General features: G+C 33.2%; 3 protein-coding genes across 4 annotated transcripts; 1 reads left to right on the top strand and 2 right to left on the bottom strand.

The window, feature by feature from the left end:
* Positions 1–4,970: 4,970 nt before the first annotated feature.
* Positions 4,971–16,426, bottom strand: LOC120629159. 2 transcript variants are annotated; one of them, XM_039897980.1, is made up of 7 exons: positions 16,209–16,426; positions 15,100–15,248; positions 13,116–13,269; positions 12,079–12,657; positions 9,983–10,273; positions 9,089–9,194; positions 4,971–6,560 (listed from the first exon to the last, which is right to left on the bottom strand). In XM_039897980.1, the coding sequence occupies exons 1-7, from the start codon at positions 16,252–16,254 to the stop codon at positions 6,395–6,397; spliced, it is 1,491 nt and encodes a 496-aa protein (XP_039753914.1). In that variant the 5' UTR covers positions 16,255–16,426; the 3' UTR covers positions 4,971–6,394. The 2 variants fall into 2 exon arrangements, with proteins under 2 accessions (XP_039753914.1, XP_039753915.1); XM_039897981.1 differs by having other exon boundaries at positions 15,100–15,245.
* Positions 16,427–16,788: 362 nt separating this feature from the next.
* Positions 16,789–20,049, top strand: LOC120629320. Its single transcript, XM_039898232.1, has 2 exons — positions 16,789–17,267; positions 18,344–20,049. The coding sequence occupies exons 1-2, from the start codon at positions 16,932–16,934 to the stop codon at positions 18,614–18,616; spliced, it is 609 nt and encodes a 202-aa protein (XP_039754166.1). The 5' UTR covers positions 16,789–16,931; the 3' UTR covers positions 18,617–20,049.
* Positions 20,050–20,111: 62 nt separating this feature from the next.
* Positions 20,112–21,404, bottom strand: LOC120629319 (UDP-N-acetylglucosamine transferase subunit ALG14 homolog). The gene has a single exon (XM_039898231.1). It carries the CDS (start codon positions 21,312–21,314, stop codon positions 20,664–20,666), a length of 651 nt encoding a protein of 216 aa, XP_039754165.1. The 5' UTR covers positions 21,315–21,404; the 3' UTR covers positions 20,112–20,663.
* Between the last annotated feature and the right edge of the window lie 1,755 nt (positions 21,405–23,159).

Below are 23,159 nucleotides of genomic sequence, written 5' to 3'. Positions count from 1 at the left end.
AGAAGAAGCTTTCTGCTTGAGTGATGCGAGCATGACTTTAAAGTAACGCTGCTCTTATCTCATTTATAACAGGATTTGCACACCTACGCCGTGAAACCGTAGCAGCGATACCGCAGTAATTTTACCGCTACTTGTATTTATATATATTACCTGCAAAATTTAAAAAAATATATCTCTGGGTATTGTTTTAGTGGCTTTCTGCAGGAGAGCTGTCACTGTGATGCTGCTCTTAAGTCGGTTCGGCATTAGGACACCTGCGCTGCGAAATTGTGATTGCGATGATTCAGTCTAAGATGTCCAAATTGACCCCGATGGATACGGGACCTCCGACTTACAGCGCCACGGCCGTAGCTGTCCTTTTTTTTTTTTTTTTTTTTTTAACGCTGGGAAATGCGTTTATGCATCCCCTCTGGAAACAGTGCAGCTTCGGATGCGCGGAGGGGTATGTGGGACTCACCGGCATAAAACGGCCAGAATACCCACTAAAACCCAGCGTTGTTCCTACTCGTCGCCTGGTGACTGGGCCGTAGCTTTCCTACCTCAAATTAGACGACTTACGTGCTCAAGGGACGAGGTCTGGGGTTCGATACCCGGCAGGAGCAATTTGGGAATTTATAATTTCTGAATTTTCTCTGGTCTGGTGGAAGGCTTTGGGTGTGGCTAGTTACAACCCTGCCGACAAAGACGTGCCGCTTAGCGATTTAGTGTTCCGGTGCGATGTCGCGTAGAAACCGATTAGGGATGACTACCTAAAAGGTTAGCCCGCTCCATCTTAGTCAAGACAGGGGCTAACTTGTAGTAGAATAAAAAAAAAACTAGACTAGAGTAAACTAGCCCTGCACATCGGCTCAGCAATACGGCAGGGTCAAATGATTCGACCCCACCTTCACCTTTCTGCCATCGAACAAAAATGTCTACACCGTTACGTAGATGACGTCCCATCGACTCGTTTCAACTCGGCTCAAAGATCCGGAATGCTGTTACGACTTCCGTCTTTTCCGCTATCTATGATGGTTCCTTCAAATCAAGAGTGAGTGCGCGAGCTCCATCAAAGGTCGTAACATTTTGATACAATCAGGACTCCAAGAAATCCCAAGAATCTATGAAACGTTACGTGCTAGGGTTGGTTAGTTTGTAATAACCTTTAAAGTAGTAGTAGAATATATTTTAATAATTTATTAGTAGTAGTAGTAGAGCTTTTTGAGAGAGCAGAGCTCGTCCGGGAAAGTACTTGTAGTACACCATGTTTATTTCTGCCGCCAAGCAGCATTGTTGCAATGCTGCTTAAATTTTTTAAGATTTCATGGATGCCCCATCCTATAAAATAAGAAATGTTTTTACTATATTGTTTAGACTTAAGATTTTTGGAAATAAACATTATTATTATTATTATTAATGCTGTGTTCCGGTCTGAAAGGCGTGGGTGCCGGTGTGGCACATGGGGCTTATCAACTACGCCTCAGGTTCACGGACACCGACGGACACTTTGAAGTGTTGCTCTGTTTTCCACTTACCATTAGATGGACCATCTGCTTGGACCGTCAATTATTACTATAAAAAAAATTGAAACCCAAACTTACTTAAATAAAAAATTCGTTATGAGCAGAGTGAATAAAATGGAAAAATCCTACAGTGCTTTTGTGCATGTATGAAGTGCGGTTTACGAAAAATATAAGAGACGAACTAAAACCAACTTTTCAAGTAACACTTTATTATAACTACCATTTATACAAACATTCTGTACTTTAGAGGCACAGAGACTCGCTTTATGAGATAACAGGAGCAAAGGTTAGTTGTTTTTGTTGATATAAATATCACGTGTTATCTATAAAATAAAAAATTACATTCTAAAAACAATTTACAAATATAATAATAATAGATTTCGTATTTTTACAATATATTAAAAGTGGAATTAAGGCTTTATTAGACTAGAAATATAGTAATGAAAAAAACGTTTTATTTTATTTCTTATCTTTAAATGATGCATTGACAAAAACATATTGTTCAAATATTTGCCCCTGATCTTTTGGGTTGTTTTCTTCGATTTCATGTAATACATAAACAAAAACATATTGTACAAAGATTTGGCTTAGTTTTGAAAATAATTCAATCATTAATTACCCTTTAAATCAGGATTTTTATGATTTATGGTTAAATTCCTGCGGTCTGTATATACTTACTCTCTGCTTCTAATATACAGAAAATGATTACCAATAATTATATTCCAGAACTAAGATATAAATACAGTACATCTAATTAATTAAAACTATTATATTATCACAAAACATGACTGATCACTTTGTTAAATGTTTAGATAATCCGTGTGGAAATATTTATATATCATTTCGTAAACATAAAAAAATATACATTTTAAATGATAGCTAAAAAGCTGGTCACATAAACTCGTGTGGCATTAACTACAAATAGGCATAAGCAACGATTTAAACAGGGTTTTATTTACAAAATATAGGAAACTATAGCTTTCCAGAGCTTGAATGAGTTCATTGCAACAGTTTGATAAAAAATTGCTGATTCTTTCCTTTCAATGAAAAGTTCTAGATAATTTTTCTCGTATCTAAACTTTTTTCACAAATGATTCTTACAGGTCCTTACAACATCCTGCATTCATGAATTTGTAAACACCGGTATTGTTAATGGTTTATAAAAAACAAATGAATAATCATTAACGTGCTTGCCACATCAATCTTCAAAACATCAACATATTTTTTGCCACTAGCTCCCTAGCTACGATTTTACAAGTCAATTTTATACATATACACAATAAATAACAATTAGTCAAAAATTGCGTCAAACATGCTTGGAGGTGGAAGAAAATTGGAGAACAGCAACGGCTAGAAGTTTATAAGGGATACGACCTAAAATGTAGTAATATCTTGTTATATTTATGGGGAGTGCACACAAGTTATTAGGCGCAACGATCAGACAGGATACGAAATTTTTCTATACATTATTTTTAAATTATTCATTTAAAAAAGTAATCTATATCTTTTGTTTGCCATTCAAAGGAGAAAATATATAATATGGATGACAACTAAAGTATAATCTTATAAAGAAAATAAAGAAATGCTTCGATTAGGCACTGCTCGTAGAAACGTTTTGTTACCAACCGGCCAGCTGGTGGCTGTTTCCTCCGACTTCGTCCAAGTCTTTTTCCGGATTGTTTTTATCCACAGCAACCTCTTTGTTTTCAGGGCTCTAAATATCCTATAGTCTTCAGGGTTCATCTCCTTTCCAAGTTTAATCCTAATTTGTACAGTGGTTTAGGGACAGAGCTACTTTCAACTCCATTATATTTTTATGGATTATTGATATGAAATCGATAATTTGACATGCAAACAATATTTACTAATAGGCTAGTTAAATCATAAAACTCAATTCGAATCAACGTTTTTTCATCAAATTCCTTATTTTTTCTTTTTGTGGCTCACCAGACTGAAATTAAAGCAATGAAATTTTATATAAAACAAACCGTTCAAATGTTTGTGCCAGTAGTACCCGAGTGGACCTCGCGACCACGATACAAACAACACATCACACATTAATTTAAATTAAAGCACTGAAATGTCAGCTTTATGTCGCATAAAAATACAGCTCACTTTACAATCCTTTCAATTAAACTTAGTTGGCAAATATGAGTATCTCACAAAATCATATCCCCGTTAGTAATGCTGTGCAGACGGGTTGGTGATCGCAGTAGATGGTCTAATTTATATTGCCTTAGTCGCCTCGTACGACATCCGCGGGAAGAGGTGACAATTGTATTCTTTTCTGGTACCACACGGCTCACGGCGTAGTGACAATTGGAAGCAAAACGGCGACTGAGTACTTACTACCTATATTGTTAATGTGTATCCATCTCGGTAACAAGAAGTTTCTACGTTTGCAGAGATCCTGATATTGCTTTCAAGTGTCAGTCGAGAATAAAGCTTATGTACATAATACCTTTAATACAGCTGCGTTTTAATAGCACATGGATAATATCCATATGTACCTAATTTACAGGGACAGATACAAAAGTACGTACACTCTAATTATAATGTTTTCAATTTAACAATAAATACATTAAAGAAGTCGGCCTTCTAAAATTTTAGACTTTTCACAATGACTTCTGAAATATGTGCGCAATGATGTGGAAACGAGGCGCAAATTTAAATCCCGTGTATGTGTGGGTAAATCATAGATAACAAATATTTAGACACGCACATTTCAGTAGGCTGTGGTTCAACATTCTTATTTTTAGCGATGCCTGAGAAGAATAATATTGGGTGACAACCATAGACACGCTAATTAAACTGGCTCCGCTATCAAAACTCTTGCCTACGGATTATGCTTAAAATTTGCGCCTCCACCTTTAGTACCGACTTTTGCACTGTCATAAATGACTGTAATTTGGCCAAACAACTTTTTCATACTACTTGCTACATGATAATATACATCTCTTTTATATCAATAGCTCTCATTTGCTCTAAGTAATACTATTAAAAGCCGCGCCAATAAAATAAAATCGATACAATGTGGCGCTAACAGAATTTGGCACATCACTTTAAAGTATACTTGTAGTTATTATTCGAACACAAATATAACTTTCAACCCCGGTTTTTTCTTGCGCAATATCAAAAAGTATTTATAATAAGATTTTATATTATAGATAGACAGTAAAATGGACCTAAACAACTATTTTTACAGACGTACATTCCGTTCAAAGTATTTAGAAAAAGGAAGGCTTCTTCGAAATCTGTTTTCGATAACGATAAAACCTCATGCTAGGGTTGCATATATTTGCGCGAGCGAGAGGCAAATAGATAGGTAAAGCAAAACGCTCTAACTAAAACCAAGTGTGACCTTACTGTAATCGATATTGGCACGGCAAATAATAATGTTTATAAACTTGCTCATAATAAATGGATTATAAAATAATAACATTATAGAAAACTAATCAGGTTAATATATTCTTTAATATTTTGTATGCATTAACCAAAATGGGTAAATAAAATTCTAATTTGTAAACTACGCTTGTTGCTAGGGGTAGGTAGGACCTACAGTACACCGGTTGTGGACATTTACTAATGTTTTGCGATCAGTTAGCTTAAACTATTAAAGATAGAGGAATTTGGTCACCTTAAAGTCGAATTAAAAGAAAATCTGTCTCGCTTATCGCTCACAAAATATTTTTGTAGATTTAATCAATTGCTTAATTATTACCAATCGCATAGTTTTCAAAGAGCATAAGGTAGTATTGGAATGATTTCATTACATTATGTGCTATACATATTCACATGGAAAAAAAACATCGCTTTCAATAAAACATTTGTATGTTTTGTGCATATTATAAGCAAGTCCAAGAACGCTCGAAAGAATTTTGAAAAAAGAACTTTGGTTCATCTTTTTTTGTTAAATTCATTGTCCTACCAGTTGTAACCAAATCTCATAACTAAATTGGCAAGTGTGCAAGAGAACAGCACTAATTTTTTGGGGCTGTCAAAATTTAAGTGTGAGATTGGAGTACAACCAAAATTCCATTTTTTTTTTACAAATACCAAATGAATTGTACCCAATATGGTTAATAAATTCTTTTAAAAAAATCATGCCACAAAATTTTTATTCAAATGTTCCTTTAAAAGCCAAGAAATAAGATTACATTTAAAAATAAACATACCAATGTGACGTTTATAGAATGGCGGTGCAATATAACCTTTTTACGTATGCACTTACAAACTGGGCATATATGAATAATGGAATTGTTTAGTGAAATAATACTTAGCAATTAACGCAAAGGCTGCGTTTTATTTGTCCCTTAAATACCACTTGCACGAACATGTCAGCCAATGAGAATATTCCTTCGAAAATTCTAGTATAACTAAACCGGAATGTAAATTAAGATTAGCCGTAAAATGTTAACTTTTATAATAAACTATAGGTTTTGCTGGATACTGGATGTTTAGGTCGCCGGAAACTCTTAAAAATTAATATTCAAGAAAAGTTTCAAACGTCAAAATGTTTTGAAATCATTTTTCGCAGAAATCACTTTGAACTCCTGTCAATTTAGTTCATTATTTAATTTGTGTAGAGCCGAATTAGTACCTAATTCAATACTTTATGTAAATACCAGCATACCTAACATTTGTACATAACCACTCATTCAAATAAAGTAGTACTTCTGCGCGGTTTTAAGATGTTTGTCAATATTCCCAATGGCAAACGTTTTCGTGCGACAATTATAAATTGTAAATTCATAGGATACTTTAAATGGACATTTTTTCATTCAACATACCACTTGACGTCAAAGCCCATCACGCGTGTTAAGTCAAATGAAATTGAATATTTGATTACAAGCCCACTGCTTCAAATTTGTGGGTGTTAAATTATGCGTTTCTTATGTCATAGAGTCGTATCTAGTATCCGACGTCAGGGGTTCGGTGTCATCGCGATGTCTAAAGTTTAACGCGTTCCGAAAACTATCTCTAAGGCGTTCAGTGAATGTTTTATAATCCAAGTGAAGTTGTTGTCCAAAATCGAAGTCTGCTACTTCCACTGTATATCTGTGAACAAACTTGAACATAAATCAAAGCCCGACTAAACATGTCACGTTGCAACGAGACACAGAAAATAGCAATGAAATGAATAGTGTACCATTTTTGACACCATGCATCGTTTTAGCAAAAATGTTTCATTTCATAATATCTGTGCATTCATTTTCCTCCTTAAATATATGATTTTAACGAAAAACTAAACGTGTATGACCAAAATGGGATTTATTGTGGATTGGACAGTTTGCGTGCATAACGTCCAACTAATAAATAATTGACCTAATCATTCGAGGAACAAATTATCCCACCCGATAGCCATAAACTGGTTGACCCTACAAGTCCCTTTCTCTTGGAGAGACTTCCACACTACAGAGGTCTTGTGCAGCATGTTTTGTATGTGTTTCAATGCTTTCGCATTGAAACATTTGCTTTGCGTGGTAACCTTAGTGGGTCCAGCAACACTTTGTCCACGGATGCGGCGGCCTTTACTTGGGATGGGACTTTTTTTGGTAGCGGCGAAAACTTAAACTATAAACAGGAAATATTGATTTTTAAAATCGCATATAGCGTTAAATAACTTCATTCTAATCTTAAAAAGTATTTTTTATACGCGGCTCAGGAATCGAGTCTATAATATGGTGGTTCTTATTAATAATACACGTTATAGCGACTTAAATAACACTTTATATGATACTGGATACTGCACTGCAGGATAATACTGACTGGTAAACACTGGCAAACAAAAAACAATATATTTTCAACTTCGATAAGGAAGGGACCAAGAATTCGAATACTGTCACTTTCTTAATTCAATTTCTTCAGTGAAATAATTTTCATTACCTCGAATAGTAAAAATTTCTCGCCTTACAGACTCATCTCCTGTGTGAATCATTGTTTTAAAAATAAATGAATAATAAGGAAACTTAATAAGGAAAAATAGAAAACAAGGATAATCAACATCGGGTAAAATAAACAATATATTAATTTAGATATGAATTTTTAAATATCAATATGATAATAAATAATTAAACTATGAATATAGCATAAAATATAAATGCAATAAGTTTTTAAAAGAGGCATTTCAAGATCACAGAATTCAATTAGAATTCATAAAGAGTAAAGCATTACAACCCACGGCTTCGCGTTATGAGGTGTGCAATTCAAACAAGATCAATACGTACTCTAATAAGGGCAATAAATAACTAACCAAAATAATAATACGAAGGTATAGAAAGCCTCGCAAGAGTCAGTACAAACTTATTAAATCCTCCGTGAGGTAAGGTTCCGTGATTTTGCTTATATTGACCACCTGGTCAATATAAGCAGAATCACGGAACCTAGTTTGAAATTGGATAAATTTAGTCAGTAAGATTATTGGTTATAAAATATCCCCAAAACTCAATAGAAACTTGAAATGGAATGTGTTTGGATGTTTATAGTCATAAAGACAGACAATAAATAGTTACAACCCAGAATTGAGCCGGCCAACATTAGAAAAATGTTACCGGTCGAGTCGGTATTGCTCCATGGCTTGTCACGGCAGGAATGATCCAAATACCACGACTTTCTAATTCTTAATTTTTTTTCAAGTATGCCTAGTTTATAAGCACTTTTGAAACATCAAGTCAGTCGGTCGGGTTCGGAAGGCAGATTCTACCGAGAAGAGCGGGCAAGGAACTCAGCAAATTGCTCTTTTCCAACCACAATTTAAAATGGTCGCCGATCTCGCTTTTGTAAAGGGTGTGCAGGCAAGTAAACAAGACACAGTCACTAAATTAACTAAATTAAACAGTTAAGTATATAAAAGATTTGAGCTAACAAACAATAGGTGTAATTCAATAATTCAATTATCTTTTACAGGGTTGGAAAAGGTATATTTTTGGAAAAACTTAAAAAGGCCTGAATGAAAACCATGATTGATGATTTGACAGTCGACCCTTCTTTCTGTATCCTATGCTATGGATTCGATTCTCACAGCTGGAAAATGATTTGTATGATGAACAAGAATGTATTTCAGAGTCTGGGTGTTTATCTGTATATTATAAATGATTTTAAGTATTTATGTATATTATTCATGGATTTTTCACTTAGTACCCATAACACAAGCTACGGTTACTTTGGGGCTAGGTGATGTGTGTATTGTCGTGATTAAATTTGTTTATTTATACATATCTTACTTAGCCTAGTGGTTAACACTCGGCCTCCCTTTCGGGGTCCCCGTATTTGATCCCCAGCACGCACACTAACTTTTACTTAAGCAATTAAATAACACTTTCAAAAACATCGTCAGAAAACCGGAATGCTCTTCATAATGTTTTCAAGGGCGTGGTAAGGCCAATCAACACTTGGCCATTTTGGTGGACTATTGCCTCGGCCGTTGTCATTCTGAGAGGAGACCCACGCACGGGCCGGTAATGGGTTAATAATTGGTGTTTGGGTTAATGGTTTGAAATGGGTTAATAATAGGTGATGATCGAGGTCCCTTTTTAATGGCTCAATTATTTTTTATTTTAATATTATTTTAGTACAGCCGAACGTACCTAGAGCGGTGCTGATAGTAGGCGATGCCGAACACCACCAAGATGACGGCGACCAGGCAAAACGCCACGGGCACTACGATGACTGACAGTTGCGCATGGACGGATGCTGAAGGACATTCAAAAAGTTATTTAAACTCATACACCTCAACTTCAATATTCATTTATTTCAGTTACACCTTATATAAACATTACTGAAAGTCTTTCTGTTTGTGGTGGCTATACCAACGGTTTGGAAGGTAGATTTTAAAGAGAGTAACCGAAAAAGAAAATGAGCAATTGCTCATAATTTTGGATAGTAGGAAAACTTCTGCATGGTAGGATTAGTTTCGAAAAACCTAGAACGATTGCGAAGCTCAGTTGGGAATTGCTATGAGTTAAAGCTAAGTATTAATTCTGTTTGATAATTACTAGAAACGATGAAAGCCTAGTGGTCAGGGCTTCTGATTAACTTTCGGTGGGCTGAGTTAGAACCCCGACATCTATCCCTTAAATTTATGTAAGTTTTAAGCAATTAAATATCACTTGCTTTAACGGTGAAGGAAAACATCGTGAGGAACCCTACATGCCTGAGAGTTTTCCACAATGTTCTTCAAGGTTCAATAAAATAAAATTATATTCTATTCTATTCTATTCTATTCTAAGGCGTATAAAATCAACCTATCCGCATTTAGCCGGCGTGGTGGACTACGGCCGTAACCCTTCTCATTTTGGAAGTTCACCGGTGCCCTGTAGTCGAACGGTCATGAGATGTTGCGATGATGATGAAGATAGGTTTAAACAGTTTTTTATAATGGGACAATGTGAGAAATACGTAACCATAAGAATAGAGTACCCATCTCAAATCACGTCTCGCGTCAAGTTGAAGTTTATATTACAAATAGAAAATAAAAATACCTTTGTAAATGTTGATAGTGGCCCTCGATACGGTCTTTCCAATGACATTCTCTATAACAACGACCACAGTGTGTTGGTCGCTGTCAGAGAAGTAGTGTACCAAGGGGATCACATTGGTCTCGGTTGTGGTTTTCACTGTGCAAGTCTCGTTTCCTGTCACGTTATATTGCCCTGGTATATAGAGTGTGCAATAGTCGAAAGGCGGCGATCCGGTGTATTTAACCAGCAGTTTTAGTAGGTCCCCGTGCTGAAGCCAGTTTAGACCTGTTATGTTGAGTGATGATATGGGTTCTGAAACAATGATTTATATGTTGTACCATCATCACATCACCTCAGTCATTGTGTATATTCTCCATCTATAGAAAGATTTGCCCGGTAATGACCACGCTGGGCAGGCGGGTTGATCATCGCAGGGCTAGACTGATCGCACCGGCGTTTCTGCTGCCCGACACCGGTCTGTGCCATTTATTCAGTCTAGCCAATTTGAAGTGGTTATACCGCCACTTGTCGATCACCAGAGCCTCGTCGGTTAGACGGCAGGCTGCACCACGTGCAGGTGAGGTTGGCATTTTGGGAGGCTGTTCACCAGAAAATGGAAACCTGTAAAAATTTGTGAACTAGCAACATTCCGCGGGTGTAAAGCGAGACGTGCGCGGGGCCTTTTTTTCTATTTTTGAACACAATATACTGCCTACAATAATGGCAGAATTCTTCTAGTTCTTAATTCAATGATTGCGGTAGACCTGTTTGGTTTGGAGTATAAAGATTGAAACAATTATAAATTGCACCGTACAGATTCTCCAGAATGAATGAATGAATCAAATACTAATATACTCCATATTAGTATTTGATTCATTTACCACCTTCAATATTGCCTTTTGTATACTTCCATCTTTGTTTCTATCCTTTCCTTAACTCACTAACTTTTTAATGGTTTACAAATAGAGAGTATTAAAAAAAATACAGTCAGACGATAACTTAGGAGTCTGGCCGATTATAACTATCATATATTATATCAGGTGGAAGATGTAATAGTGCCTTCCTTTTCCACAGGGAAGAGTAGGAAAAGAATAGCACTACTCATTTAAATCTATAATTATCTGTAGATTTCGGAATAGATTGTTTATTATTTTCCTTCTTAAATTTGCACAACTTTCTATCCTAGATCAATAAGAAAAAATAATGGGGGATGTAAACATTCGCAAATCGAAACATTTGTCAATTTTACTTTAATTGCTTTCAGTTTGGTTTGGGTCGTTGAACCAAAGAGTAAATAAGTTTATAACTATGACCAATGAATTTTATAAGAATGAAAAAATAAACGAAGCATGACGCAGATGCATCTACTGTCAATGAATAAGCATACAAATTAAAAATAAATATTGATACAACTGTTTGAAGAATCTAAAAACGTAATGACAGTAAACAGCGTCGACGCTCTGGCAAGTTAAGAATTTTGAGCCCGCCAATACCTATTTTAAGGAAGAGAATCAACACAATAACTTGTGTAGAATATCGGCATTTCGCTGACTTAGTAAAGTGGCGTTAAGGTTAATTATAGTTATTTTTATTAGCAAGGTATTTTTAATTTATAATTTGCATAGAAATAAATCCCCTTATCATTTATTAGATAATAACCGACTTCACCAACAACAGATTTTTTGCTTTAACGGTGCGTTAGAGCACTTAACGGACTGTTAGCACATGTACAAACAAGTGTATAACTTTCCTTCTTAACGAGGCTCTGAAGTTTATTGCTGGTATAGAGGTCGATCAAATATACCGACGATATATCATGATGCCAATTAAAAATCCTTGAACAGGGGAGGTACTCTACAAAACCCAAATAAGGACTAGAAATCTCAATGAACGCTCGTTTGGGGATATCGAAACGTAGATTTCCTGTAACCTTGGGCATAAAGATGCATTTAAAAAGACCACGGGGAAAGTGGTGTCAGTTCAAACACTCTTTATTCTAAAGACAATCGAAAATACAGTTTAATTCACGCACAAATTATGAATCGCATTCATGATTTGTGCGTGAATTAAACGCATCTATATTACTATTAGAAGATAAAAAGCACTAATCAAATTACCTCTGACGCTAACAGTTTGTTGATAATGGCCATATGTGTAGCTATCTCCGATGGGCACTATACTCGAGTTGTGGCATATAAAATCCTTGATTGCATTATTTTTCTTCAAGGTTTCATTAGAAGCTGCCCTTTTTGCTACACTATGTGGTGCATTGGTTGTCACATTATCTTTTGGGGATGTTGTTGTTGGGACCGAAGTTGTCGGTTTAGGTGTTGTTGAAGTTGTTGTCGTCGAAGTCGTCGTTGACGTCGTTGTTGTTGTTGTTGTTGTAGTGGTTGTGGTTGTCGTTGTTGTCGTGATTGGTGGAAGCGGTTCGTTGTTTGCAACAACAAGCGCATCTATATAATGGTCAGTCATAACATCTTGATAAGTGTAGTTCAAAGCAAAATCGGTTGTTTGGTCGATGTACATGCAATCAATGAACCAATATGTAATTATTATTGAAGCGTTTTGTTTCAGAAAATCCATCTCATTTTCCGGTAATTTTACGTAATGATGCACGGGTTTGTTGACAGCTATGAAGTTGTTCGGCCTATCCAAGTTGTTTTGGTTAAGCACTAAATGTCCATTTAGTGAATCTGTAAAAAATACAACATCACCATAACTAATTAGCAACAAAAACACAATCGTGTTTAGTTATATGAGTAACATTAAATAATTATAAACAATTTTTCTAAATAAGAGCTAATTTTAAACTCAATTGCACACAGTTGTGCTATTTACATATTTAATTATTTTATCGATTCACAGAACCTGTTTAACTGTGTTCAATTTTAAATAAGAATTCAAAAACGCAAACATTAAAGTATTTTCTCATTCTTTTTTTAATTTCAAGTGGAACATGTTTTTCCGTTTATTGTAATTTTGTATAGCGCAACAGTTGTTTAATCGCTGTAAAAGTTTAAGAGATAATAAAACCATGGTTGCATTTATGGAAAACGTAATTTTTAATTCAAAGTTTGATAGTAACCAAACAGGTAACTACTATAAGAAAGTAAATTGGACAAATGTGAAATGGTCATTACAAAGTTATTACCTGTTAATTCGAAGGTAGTACTTGATGTGGTGACCAAATACCATATGCCATAAAAACCCTTCAAAAGGTTCACTCTAACAGTGTACTCTCGAGCTTCATACAAATCTTTAGGGTACTCCACTGTCCATTGTGATGTGTTTGAAGTTTCATAAAACTGTAAAAAAAAAAAAACTGAGTATTTAAAATTTTTGATTATTTTTTGATGATTCAGGTCAGAGCAAGCGCTTGTAGTGTGATAAAAATAACATACTTATATCTACTAGAAGATCTGTAGAAGAACCAGATTATTTCGCAAGGTTTTGGAGAAACAGAAGTTAATAAATTAATAAACATTTTACTACTACAATACACACATCGCCATCTAGCCCCAAAGTAAGTGTAGCTTGTGTTAGGGGCTATGTTCATTTCCGCAGCATAAAAATAAAATAACAGAATTTTATTTTAGATCTATTTTATAGGAAACGTGCAATGAAAGTGTCAATTTTAAAATAAACTGGGCACACATCATATAAATGATGGTAAGATTGGTGCCAATTCTGTTATTAAACAAAACCTTTAAATTAAAACTAAAATGACATTTGTAAAAACAGTATTATTTATCTCTTTGCACTGGAGACACACTGTGTACAACAGAGTTGGCACCATTTGCATTGTTATAATTACCAACGCAAAAATGTTGTGTGGGCAAAAATTGATAAATATGCAGGAAATATGGAAATAATCAATGCAATTTTAGTTACAATTATAATTATCACAGCATTCATTTCCTGAACATAGCTTTCCTATACTCTGTTCATGTTAAATTGTTGTTCTGATACAACATTAAGATAACTATTTTGAGCACAACTTTATATTAATCAAGGTAAGGTTTTTTTTTCAATGACAGTTTTCATTAGATAGCAATGTAACATCATGATAAGCCTTAATTATGGCAGTTTATACATGGACAATTGAAAAGGGGTTTATGAAGGACCACTAATGCTCAATTTAGTGAAATGATTACAAATTTTACTAACATTTTTTTTAAGCAAATATTTACAGCCCTTAATATTATTGTAATAACAAGACAAGAGACATCACATTTATACATGCATCTGTGCATGAATGAATGAATAATTAAACACATTTTTACTGTACACCATAATAATTTTTTTTACAGCAATAATACAAAGAAGTAGTTTATATAGGGTACTATTTGGTGGCTTTATCAGCATAGCAACCTCTTCTTCCTTCGAAAAAGTAACATAAATTTTGTTTGTAAACCACTCCTCTAACCTTTGAGGAAAGGATGTTTAATACATAAAGATTTTGCCTACAATAATCCATCACCAATCGTGTATATTAAAATCCATAAACAACCTTACGTAATTGCCTTGCATTTAGAAATTGGAAATTAAAAAACTTAAACTAAGCCACATTAAAATAGCTGCAGTACACATTGCTGCACTACAGTGGTTGTCTACTTTGATGTAACATTCACTTTGAAAAACTTTCACTTTGTAAAGTTCACTAACTACCTGCATAATACTTTAGGTTCAATGAACTATAAACAGGACTGACCAATCCACCTTGCACCATCTTACATCCTTTTAAATGTACAAATAGCATTCAAGGCAGCATTAATAAAAAACTCCTTTAATTAGACTGCGGTTTGTTGTCCATTAACAATCTGACACTTTACAAAAAGTTCTGAAGTTAACACCAGCAAGTAACACCTATACCAATGTGAGATAGTTAGAAGAACATTTAAGGAGTACGAAAAGAAAAGGTTGTCATGACTACCAAGGTGGGCTTAGGCTCAGAAACAGTTTAAAACATGGTTATTTTACCAACAAAACCTCTCAAATCGCCCAATTTTTGTTGTAAATGCTACAAGAAAACATATCAAATACTAAAAAATTAATATTAGTTTAGAATATTACATATTTGTGTAGATGTTAATATAAAACCCTGGATTACCTTGCAAAATCAATTAAAACCATACCTCAGCTTGGTGATGTGGCTCAGCATTATCCCAATACTCAAACTTCAAGCCCTCTCCACTATATCCAATGACAGTAGCTGTAATTGTTACATTGGATCCCCGCACTGCTGGGCCATTATTTGTGACTGCCAATTTTAGACCAGCAACTGCTATAATCAAAGACCACCTATTAACATTAAAACTACTTTTATCATATCTCATAAAAATCAATATCATCATTAGTATAATTGAACTTTTACATAATAGGTTCCTGTTAACCCTGTTATTGGTAATCACTAATAAAAACATGAATTTATGTATTTATTTACTAGCTTTTCCAGGAAAACAAGCATGTACCTTAACAAAAAAAGTTTCCACAACTTATATATCAGCCTAATATGTTGTATGGGATCTATAATACAAAAGTATCTTTTTATAACTAGATAAACACTTTTTATAAACAAATAGGTGTTGAATTATTAGAAAAAAGATTTAACATCCACTGTTTGCAGTTTTGTTATAGACAAGTGAAACTAATGCAAAAATGTGCATTGTATTTTAAAAGAACAATAAAAAAAAATCATTATTGATGGTAAAGTCTCCTAGAAATGTGCAAAAGGTATGTATTTAAGAGGCTATGTGTTGTATCAAAAGTAATACCATTTGTCTTGTGGACTAGTCATATCAAATAGCTAATAAAATTCATTTTGTAGCATGGATTTCCACTAAAAGCCTTCAATGTTTTGTGCCATTTTATCTAAGCTTTATTCATCATAAAAATCATTGTAATATGAAAATCCATTTTAGATATAATAGTAAGTGAACACAAAGATAAATTAATAATGACACACAGATGATATATTCTAAACAACAAGAATTTGGAAGGGTTTTTTTTTCAAACAACAAGTTCGGAAATTGCATACTCGAGAGGATGTTTATAAGTATATAAGAACATTTTGAAAAATAAACAAACTAAATAGGCGTGAATCTTTGAGCCAAACAGTTTATTGTTTTATTTATGTTTTCAGTGATTTTTTATCTTATTTTGTCCCTTAGAGTGTATTAGTGATAACAATGTATCTCATAAATAGTGTTTATACTTAATTTATGGAGTTTTGACAACATCTTACCTCTAAAAATAAATATCAAACAAAGCAGTAGTAAAACTCGAAGCATGATTAATCGTAACTTATTTTCAAAAAAATATTAATCTGTTAATATATGCAGCACTTTATTATCACTAGAAGATATTTAATTGTTTAAATTACTGACACATTGCAATTTGCGTATAAAATTATTAACAAATTATCAGTAAAACATTTTGCGTCATCATTTTGTTTCTCCTGAATTAGACAGATCCTGACAATCTAATGACAATTGACTAAACTGACACTTCTCAAATTTCAAATTTATTAGACATAGAGCTAACCACAGATTGCATACTGAGAAATAAGACTGATCTGGGTTCGGGCATCTCAGGAAAAAATACACTCAGTCACATTCAAATCAATTAAAAAAAAATAATGCGTTAGATCGGTGGTTACATTAATGAAAGAAGCTTCTGTTTTTTTCTTATGAGGATGGTTTTCAATTTCCATCGCCTGAGTTATCGCTACCATTTAGACATGGGTGCTGATGCAACGCTACGTTCAGGTGGAGCTGCCGTAGCATTAAAAGAGCTAGAATCCAGATCCGTGAAGAAAGTTAAAAAAATAAAAAAGTTATTTGTGCTATTGCTATCACCTGCAAAAAAGTTTTTACAAACAATTATTTAGTTCGTTCCCCAACTATGTTTACATTGTGAAAATAAAGTACTTAATTATTACGTCTTTGTAAATTGCGTACATTAAAAAATGGCTACGGTTTTCGATAGTTCTTTCATTCGACAACGTTTACATCGTCTACGGCATCGTGATTTTGACTTGGATGAAGATCAAAGATTTGGCCGATGTGATTGCACGAGCTATTCGTATTTTGTGCTATCCATGGTCTTATTTTCCGTCGGAACCGTTATTACCGTTTTGGCACTGGGTGATGCCGATGGTTACATTTTGAGTAATTTAGGCCACATGTGGCTCGTGGGCCCTATATTTATATGTTCTGGAATGATGGTGGCCGTAAAGAGTATGTTATATTTACGAAGGAAAAGTGTTATACAGATGCTTCTTCATCAACGAGCGATTATAAGGGTAAGTATCTATTTAATAACGCTGTCAAACAAATGACTTGTATAGAAAATTTACTTAGGTATTTACTATCTTCCAGGGATGCTTTAGTTAAGTATATCTAAGATAACCTTCACTCAAATACAAATTCACTTCAGCTAACTTTAACTACTAAAATTATTTAGGCAAATATAATGATTGATATTCAAAGATCATCATTACTTAAAGCATGATCTAAGTCATTACAATTAATCAATAACTTCATTAGTTATCTCTAAAACAGTTTCACTGTATAACATGTCTTACTTTAATAAGTATATTATCTCTCATTTATTTCTGATCTAATACCTGATCTTAGACCCTAAATACTTACATCATTTAATGAAACAGTTCCTATGTCAGAACCTTGAACACAACATATGTAAAGTACCAGCAGAAATAACCAGTAGTTTTACACATATTTAATTAGGTAGTTTTACAAAAGTGGACTTGCCAATGACTGAATCACACCTTATTTATGATTTATCTATTTTCTTTCCTGTTTCCTGCTATTTCAATTTGTCTATACAAATAATTAATATTGTTGTGTATCTGTGATTTTGAAATAATCTAATCTGATATCTTTATTATTTTAATGGTAGAATAACCCAAACACACACTTTCAATAAAAGTTAGGGTTTCAAGGACCATATACATAAAATTGGTTCAACCCCTATTTTGCAGGATTTTGCACCCATATTGTAGTTTAAATTCAAATTCATTTATTTCAAGTAGGCCTACTTTATAAGCACTTTTGAAACATCAAGTATGTATGTTTGTAGTGACTCTACCAGTATATAGTATCTTAATAAATGTTAAATGGTATTTGGTGGTTTTTCCTTTGAAGAACTTTTATTGCCTTAAATTAAATAGGATATCTGTTCAGATCACTGTTCATAGCTAAGTAATAGCTGGCATCAAAACCTATAAGCCAAGCTCCTCTTTATTATCAGAGTTTTCAAACCCCATTTCATAGGGGTAAATAAGAGTTACAAATAATTTCACAATTAAATGTGAATTACAGAACTAACATCAACCGTATATTCTTTATTTTTTTACAGGATATGGCCAGTGTTCAAGCTGAACAATCATACAGTGGCCAAGTGCCACGGACAGCATCCAGTGCTACATTACCCCCTTCATATGATGCACTCATTTCAAGTACTTCTGCAAAACCTCAACCGTCCAGTTCAGAGCCTCCACCCCCAACATATGATGAAGCGATGTACCTCATTGATGATGGAAAATATAATTTAGAAAATAAGAGTATCAATAGTCCTAAAGAAGAAACTAGCGAGCAGACAAATTCTAACCATGATGTTAGTAAACCATGAAAATATAATTAGCTACAGCATTTGCTGTATGAGTGAATCTTAATTCTTCCCTTTGTACTTATATTTTTGAATGCATAGTCAACATTTTTCTAGTATTCTCATATGTGCCTAAACTATTGGCTTGTTGGCAATATTGTTAATGGTGTAATTAATTTAAAATAGCAAGGTAATGGTGCTCATTGGGCTGTATATAAAACTGTAAACTAAAACAACTTGACTAAGCTGTGGTCATCAAAAATAAAAAAAATTACTTAAGAACCTATTATGTTAGGATAGACAAAGAAGGACAATTGGATCTGTTAATAATGCTGAAGTTTATTTACAATAAATATCTCTCCGTTAACCTCTATTTAGTCTAAAATGTTGTTATTTTTTTCTTTAGGAAATAGTGTGAAAAGAATAGCAGTAATTTTGACTAGTTCATTTTGTTGAAAGTTTTGTGTCCAACCAGCACCAATGTAGGTTAAGTTGTACTTGTGAATTAACTCTTTTGACTGAGTTTTGTCAGTGTGTCTCTTAAGTGTGTTTAATGCACAAATAATAAGTTATTTAGTTTATTTTAGAGCTCACTTTTCGAATATATTTTCTCATTATAGGTACAGAATGCAAATTAAGATTTTATACAGTGTGGTACATAATAGTATCAAATAATTATGGAAGTATTTAATTCATTTCACAAGATGGTAAGTAGTAGTTAGGTCTCATTTTGGACATTTCATTTACCATCATAAAACAGCTAACTTTTCTAAATATAGAATTTTCTGAAAATCAGTGCCTTGGCATCAATTTATTTAAATGTGTCCTTTTATTTTGTTAGTAAGTTATACCTAGTGTAAAGTCTTAAATGCATTTTATTATTATTATAAGCTAGTAGTGTGTAGAAGTTTGTCTTATTCCTGCACAAGATGATATGCATTTGTAAACAGTCATTGTTTTCATAAGCTCTTAATGCAACATTTCAAGCTGTATATATAGGTTCCTATGTGTGCAAAATAATAAGATAGTCCTCTAATAGGTATGTACTTATTTATGTTATGAGAAAACCACCAGTGACAGGTCTTCTAAAATAATCGTAATATCAGTTTTTGTTACACTCACTAAAGGAAACAAATCAAATATTTAAGTTATTAAAAATTACATAAATAATTAGATTAAGAATTTTTGAGTAAAAACTCATAGCTTTTGCTATCTTAATATGCAAACATGCCTTTGAAATACATTAAAAAGGTATAGTTAGTTGTACCATTTTATTATTAACTTAAGGTGATCGGAATATGCACTTAATAATTATTGTAAAGACTGAAGCATTTACACTTTACATTGTTGGCAATTTATAAGAAAACATTACATTTATTGTATATAATGTTGATCTGAGTTGATATATTACTTCAAAGTAGATGATTTTAACTATATTAAAATAAAAACCTTTTGAATTGTGATTTCTTTTTATAGTATACAAATGGACTAGTTTTATATTTTATCAGGGTCTTTTACATTTATATAATCTGCAGCCAGATGACTGCAATGAATGTTATAATATTTCTTTTTATATTTTAATCCACAAAACTATTGATTAATTCGATAGTTTGAAAGTCTTCATTGTATTGCAAACATATACAAATTGCTGCAGATATTAAAATCAGTCATCATTACAATGGCTAAGGATTAATAATTGTTAAAATATAACAAAAACATAAAAGTGTAAGAGGCTTTGTAATTATTAAAGTAGTGTTTTATTTACTATTTTTTTGGATATTTTATTTAACATGTATTGAATACTGTAATTTGGTATTTCTTTTGTATACCTACTTTAAAGTTAATATATATGTTATGCTTAGTCTATTTAAAAGTAAAAAGGGCAGATTTTTATTTGTTAGACAGAAATAAATGTGATAAATTCCCTTTCAACATTATTCAAGCACCAAATCTAGCCCTCTGTTAAGTAACTCGCAATTGAAACATCAGCATATAGATAAGTTATTGTTTCCCCATTTCCCTATTACCTCAAATAAAACATTACTTTTTGATACATTGTTTTTTTACAGAATTAGGTTAGCCTTCCAAAGTATTTACCTCTAAAACAAACATTTGTTAACTGAGGCCATTGAATAACAAATACATCTGCAAACCACTGTAATATTTTACCAGATAATGATAGTGTTCTTACTCTGCAAAAGCTTTCTATAAAAACTATTCTGCAATCCAGTACAAAAATGCATCTGAGCAGGAATGCAACCAAACAAATAGGTATACAAGTACCAGGACCATTGCAAAAAATTATGTCTGGTTTAAATTTACAAATTATTGGTACAGTACAGATAGTAGCATAGAGTGTTGTAAATACTGACGAAATGTATGATTGTTTGACGTTCCGACTTCTGGGGATTCTATAAATTTTATAACCAGTTGATTCGCGTTCTTGTTCATGTACTTTTACTTCGCTACTCGTATCATTGATAGCCATGATGTATAACCGCGGCTGATACTTTTCGGGGTCCAAATGAGACGTAAATCTTAACAATTCTGTTGTGTGTCCACCCGATCCAATACAGTAAATAGTTTTCAGACTATTATTTTCACTATTTAGCATGTAATATCCTCTAAAAATATTGTAAATAAGGTATAACGCTCTTAAAGATATCATTACTATAATAGAAACACTTAGTATTGAAACCAATTCCATCGTAAATATTAACATTTAGAACACAATCCCAAAAAGAACTAGTTACAAGAAGGAAGAAACTAGAAAGGTAGGTACTACAAGAACTATATAGTACCTGTAGGCACAGACCAGTTACCAGTAGGCAGTAAATAACTATCTGTTGGTAATAGTTTTTACCACAAACAAGTAAATTGACATTTTATTCTCAGAGTCACAGATTATTGACACGAGAAAAATCACAGACAAAAATGATGTTTGATGAGTTGAGATAAAATAATTAAAATTAAATAAATACTAATTAATTTAGGTTTTTCATGAAATTGAAAAAGAATTAAATTAAAATACCAAAATTCTTATTTTCAACCGACTTAAAAAATAGGAGGAGGTTCTCAAATATCCAATGTTTTTTTATATATGGTACTCAATTACTCCGATTTTTTTGATAATTCTTTTTTTTGTTTGGTACGTTACACCTCAGAGGTGGACCCTTTTTAATTTGGTAAAGTTTTATTGGAGGAGAAATTGAGGGAACTCTTCAAATATTATAGGCATCTATATAATATTGATGAAGTAAAATGTAGTAAATTATATTATATATACTTTTCTTACTACATTTTACTTGGTACCCACTTCAAAATGTTGCAGAAAATATAATATTTTGCTTTTTAGTGGATTTAGGAAGTCTGGTCATGTTGTCAAATATTTTTTGATGTAGTTGGCATCAAAAAACTTATAGTGAAATTATATAATTGCGGATTAATTACAATACACCAAAAAGGCTTTAGCCAAGGTCATAGCCTGATTGTTCAAACCTTTTCCTTACGTAAGTAATTCGCAAGTTCGAATTCCGGACACGCACCTCTCACTTACGGTTATGTGCGTTGTAAGAAAATAAATGTCACTTGCGTAGTGCCGAAGGAATTACATTGAGATTCTATTGCGATACTTTGCACTTGATACAGGAGCAAAAACTGTAATTATTTCCATTTTTCTCTGTCTGTATCGAATGAATTCAAACGAAACTTGGCATACTTTTAGTTCATATAACGAGGTAGGATATATGATACTTTTATCCCGGAATTCAGCACAGTTCCTTAGCAAGAACATATATTAATAGCAGATATAAAAGTTACGTCGCTATCTTTTATATATGTACTTAATACTATAGTTTAGTATATATTTTGGAACTACCAGAACGGTTGAGATATTTGTAATTATTGAGTAGGAGAGTTGAGTTGAGCTTAGTCCCTAAGGACAGAATCTACCAGCCGTTTCTACGTCTACTTCTCTAATGGTATCATCTGTGTCATACTAGCCAATTGATGGCCGTTATTAATGACGTACTTCAAATTTCACTCTTAAATCTCGTCTTAAAAAATTAACGAATCACCACCTAATCGATACTTATAATAAAACTGGAAGATTTCTGTACATTTAAAATATTTTGAAAATTTTGACCCGGGGATGCTTTATAATCGATACTTAGTCCAAAACAGATTATTATTTAATTTTTGTCTGTCTGTCCGGGCATCACGTGAAATCTACTGAACGGATTTAAATAAAATTTGGTATAGGGGTAGCTGATATTCCGGGTCAACATATAGGCTACTTTTTATCCCGGTAAACAATAAGCTTCTCCCGGGAAATGAGATGAAAATTTTTACAAATTTTACTTTATAGCTCAGTTAAATTTGAACCGATTTAAATAATTCTTTTTTTATTTGAAAGTGTATACTATCAAACATGTGTTGTGTAATTTTAATGAAGATCTGATAAATATTGTCGGAGATAAAGGACATAAACCTTCACAGATAACAGCGAGTCGCAAGGCATACGGGACAACGATCAAATGCATGCGTACCATCTTACTTGTATTATAAA

Source organism: Pararge aegeria, chromosome 14 (assembly GCF_905163445.1).
Source record: "Pararge aegeria chromosome 14, ilParAegt1.1, whole genome shotgun sequence".
Classification (NCBI taxonomy): Eukaryota; Metazoa; Arthropoda; class Insecta; order Lepidoptera; family Nymphalidae; genus Pararge; species Pararge aegeria.
This window is presented reverse-complemented; position numbering and strand designations above follow the sequence as displayed.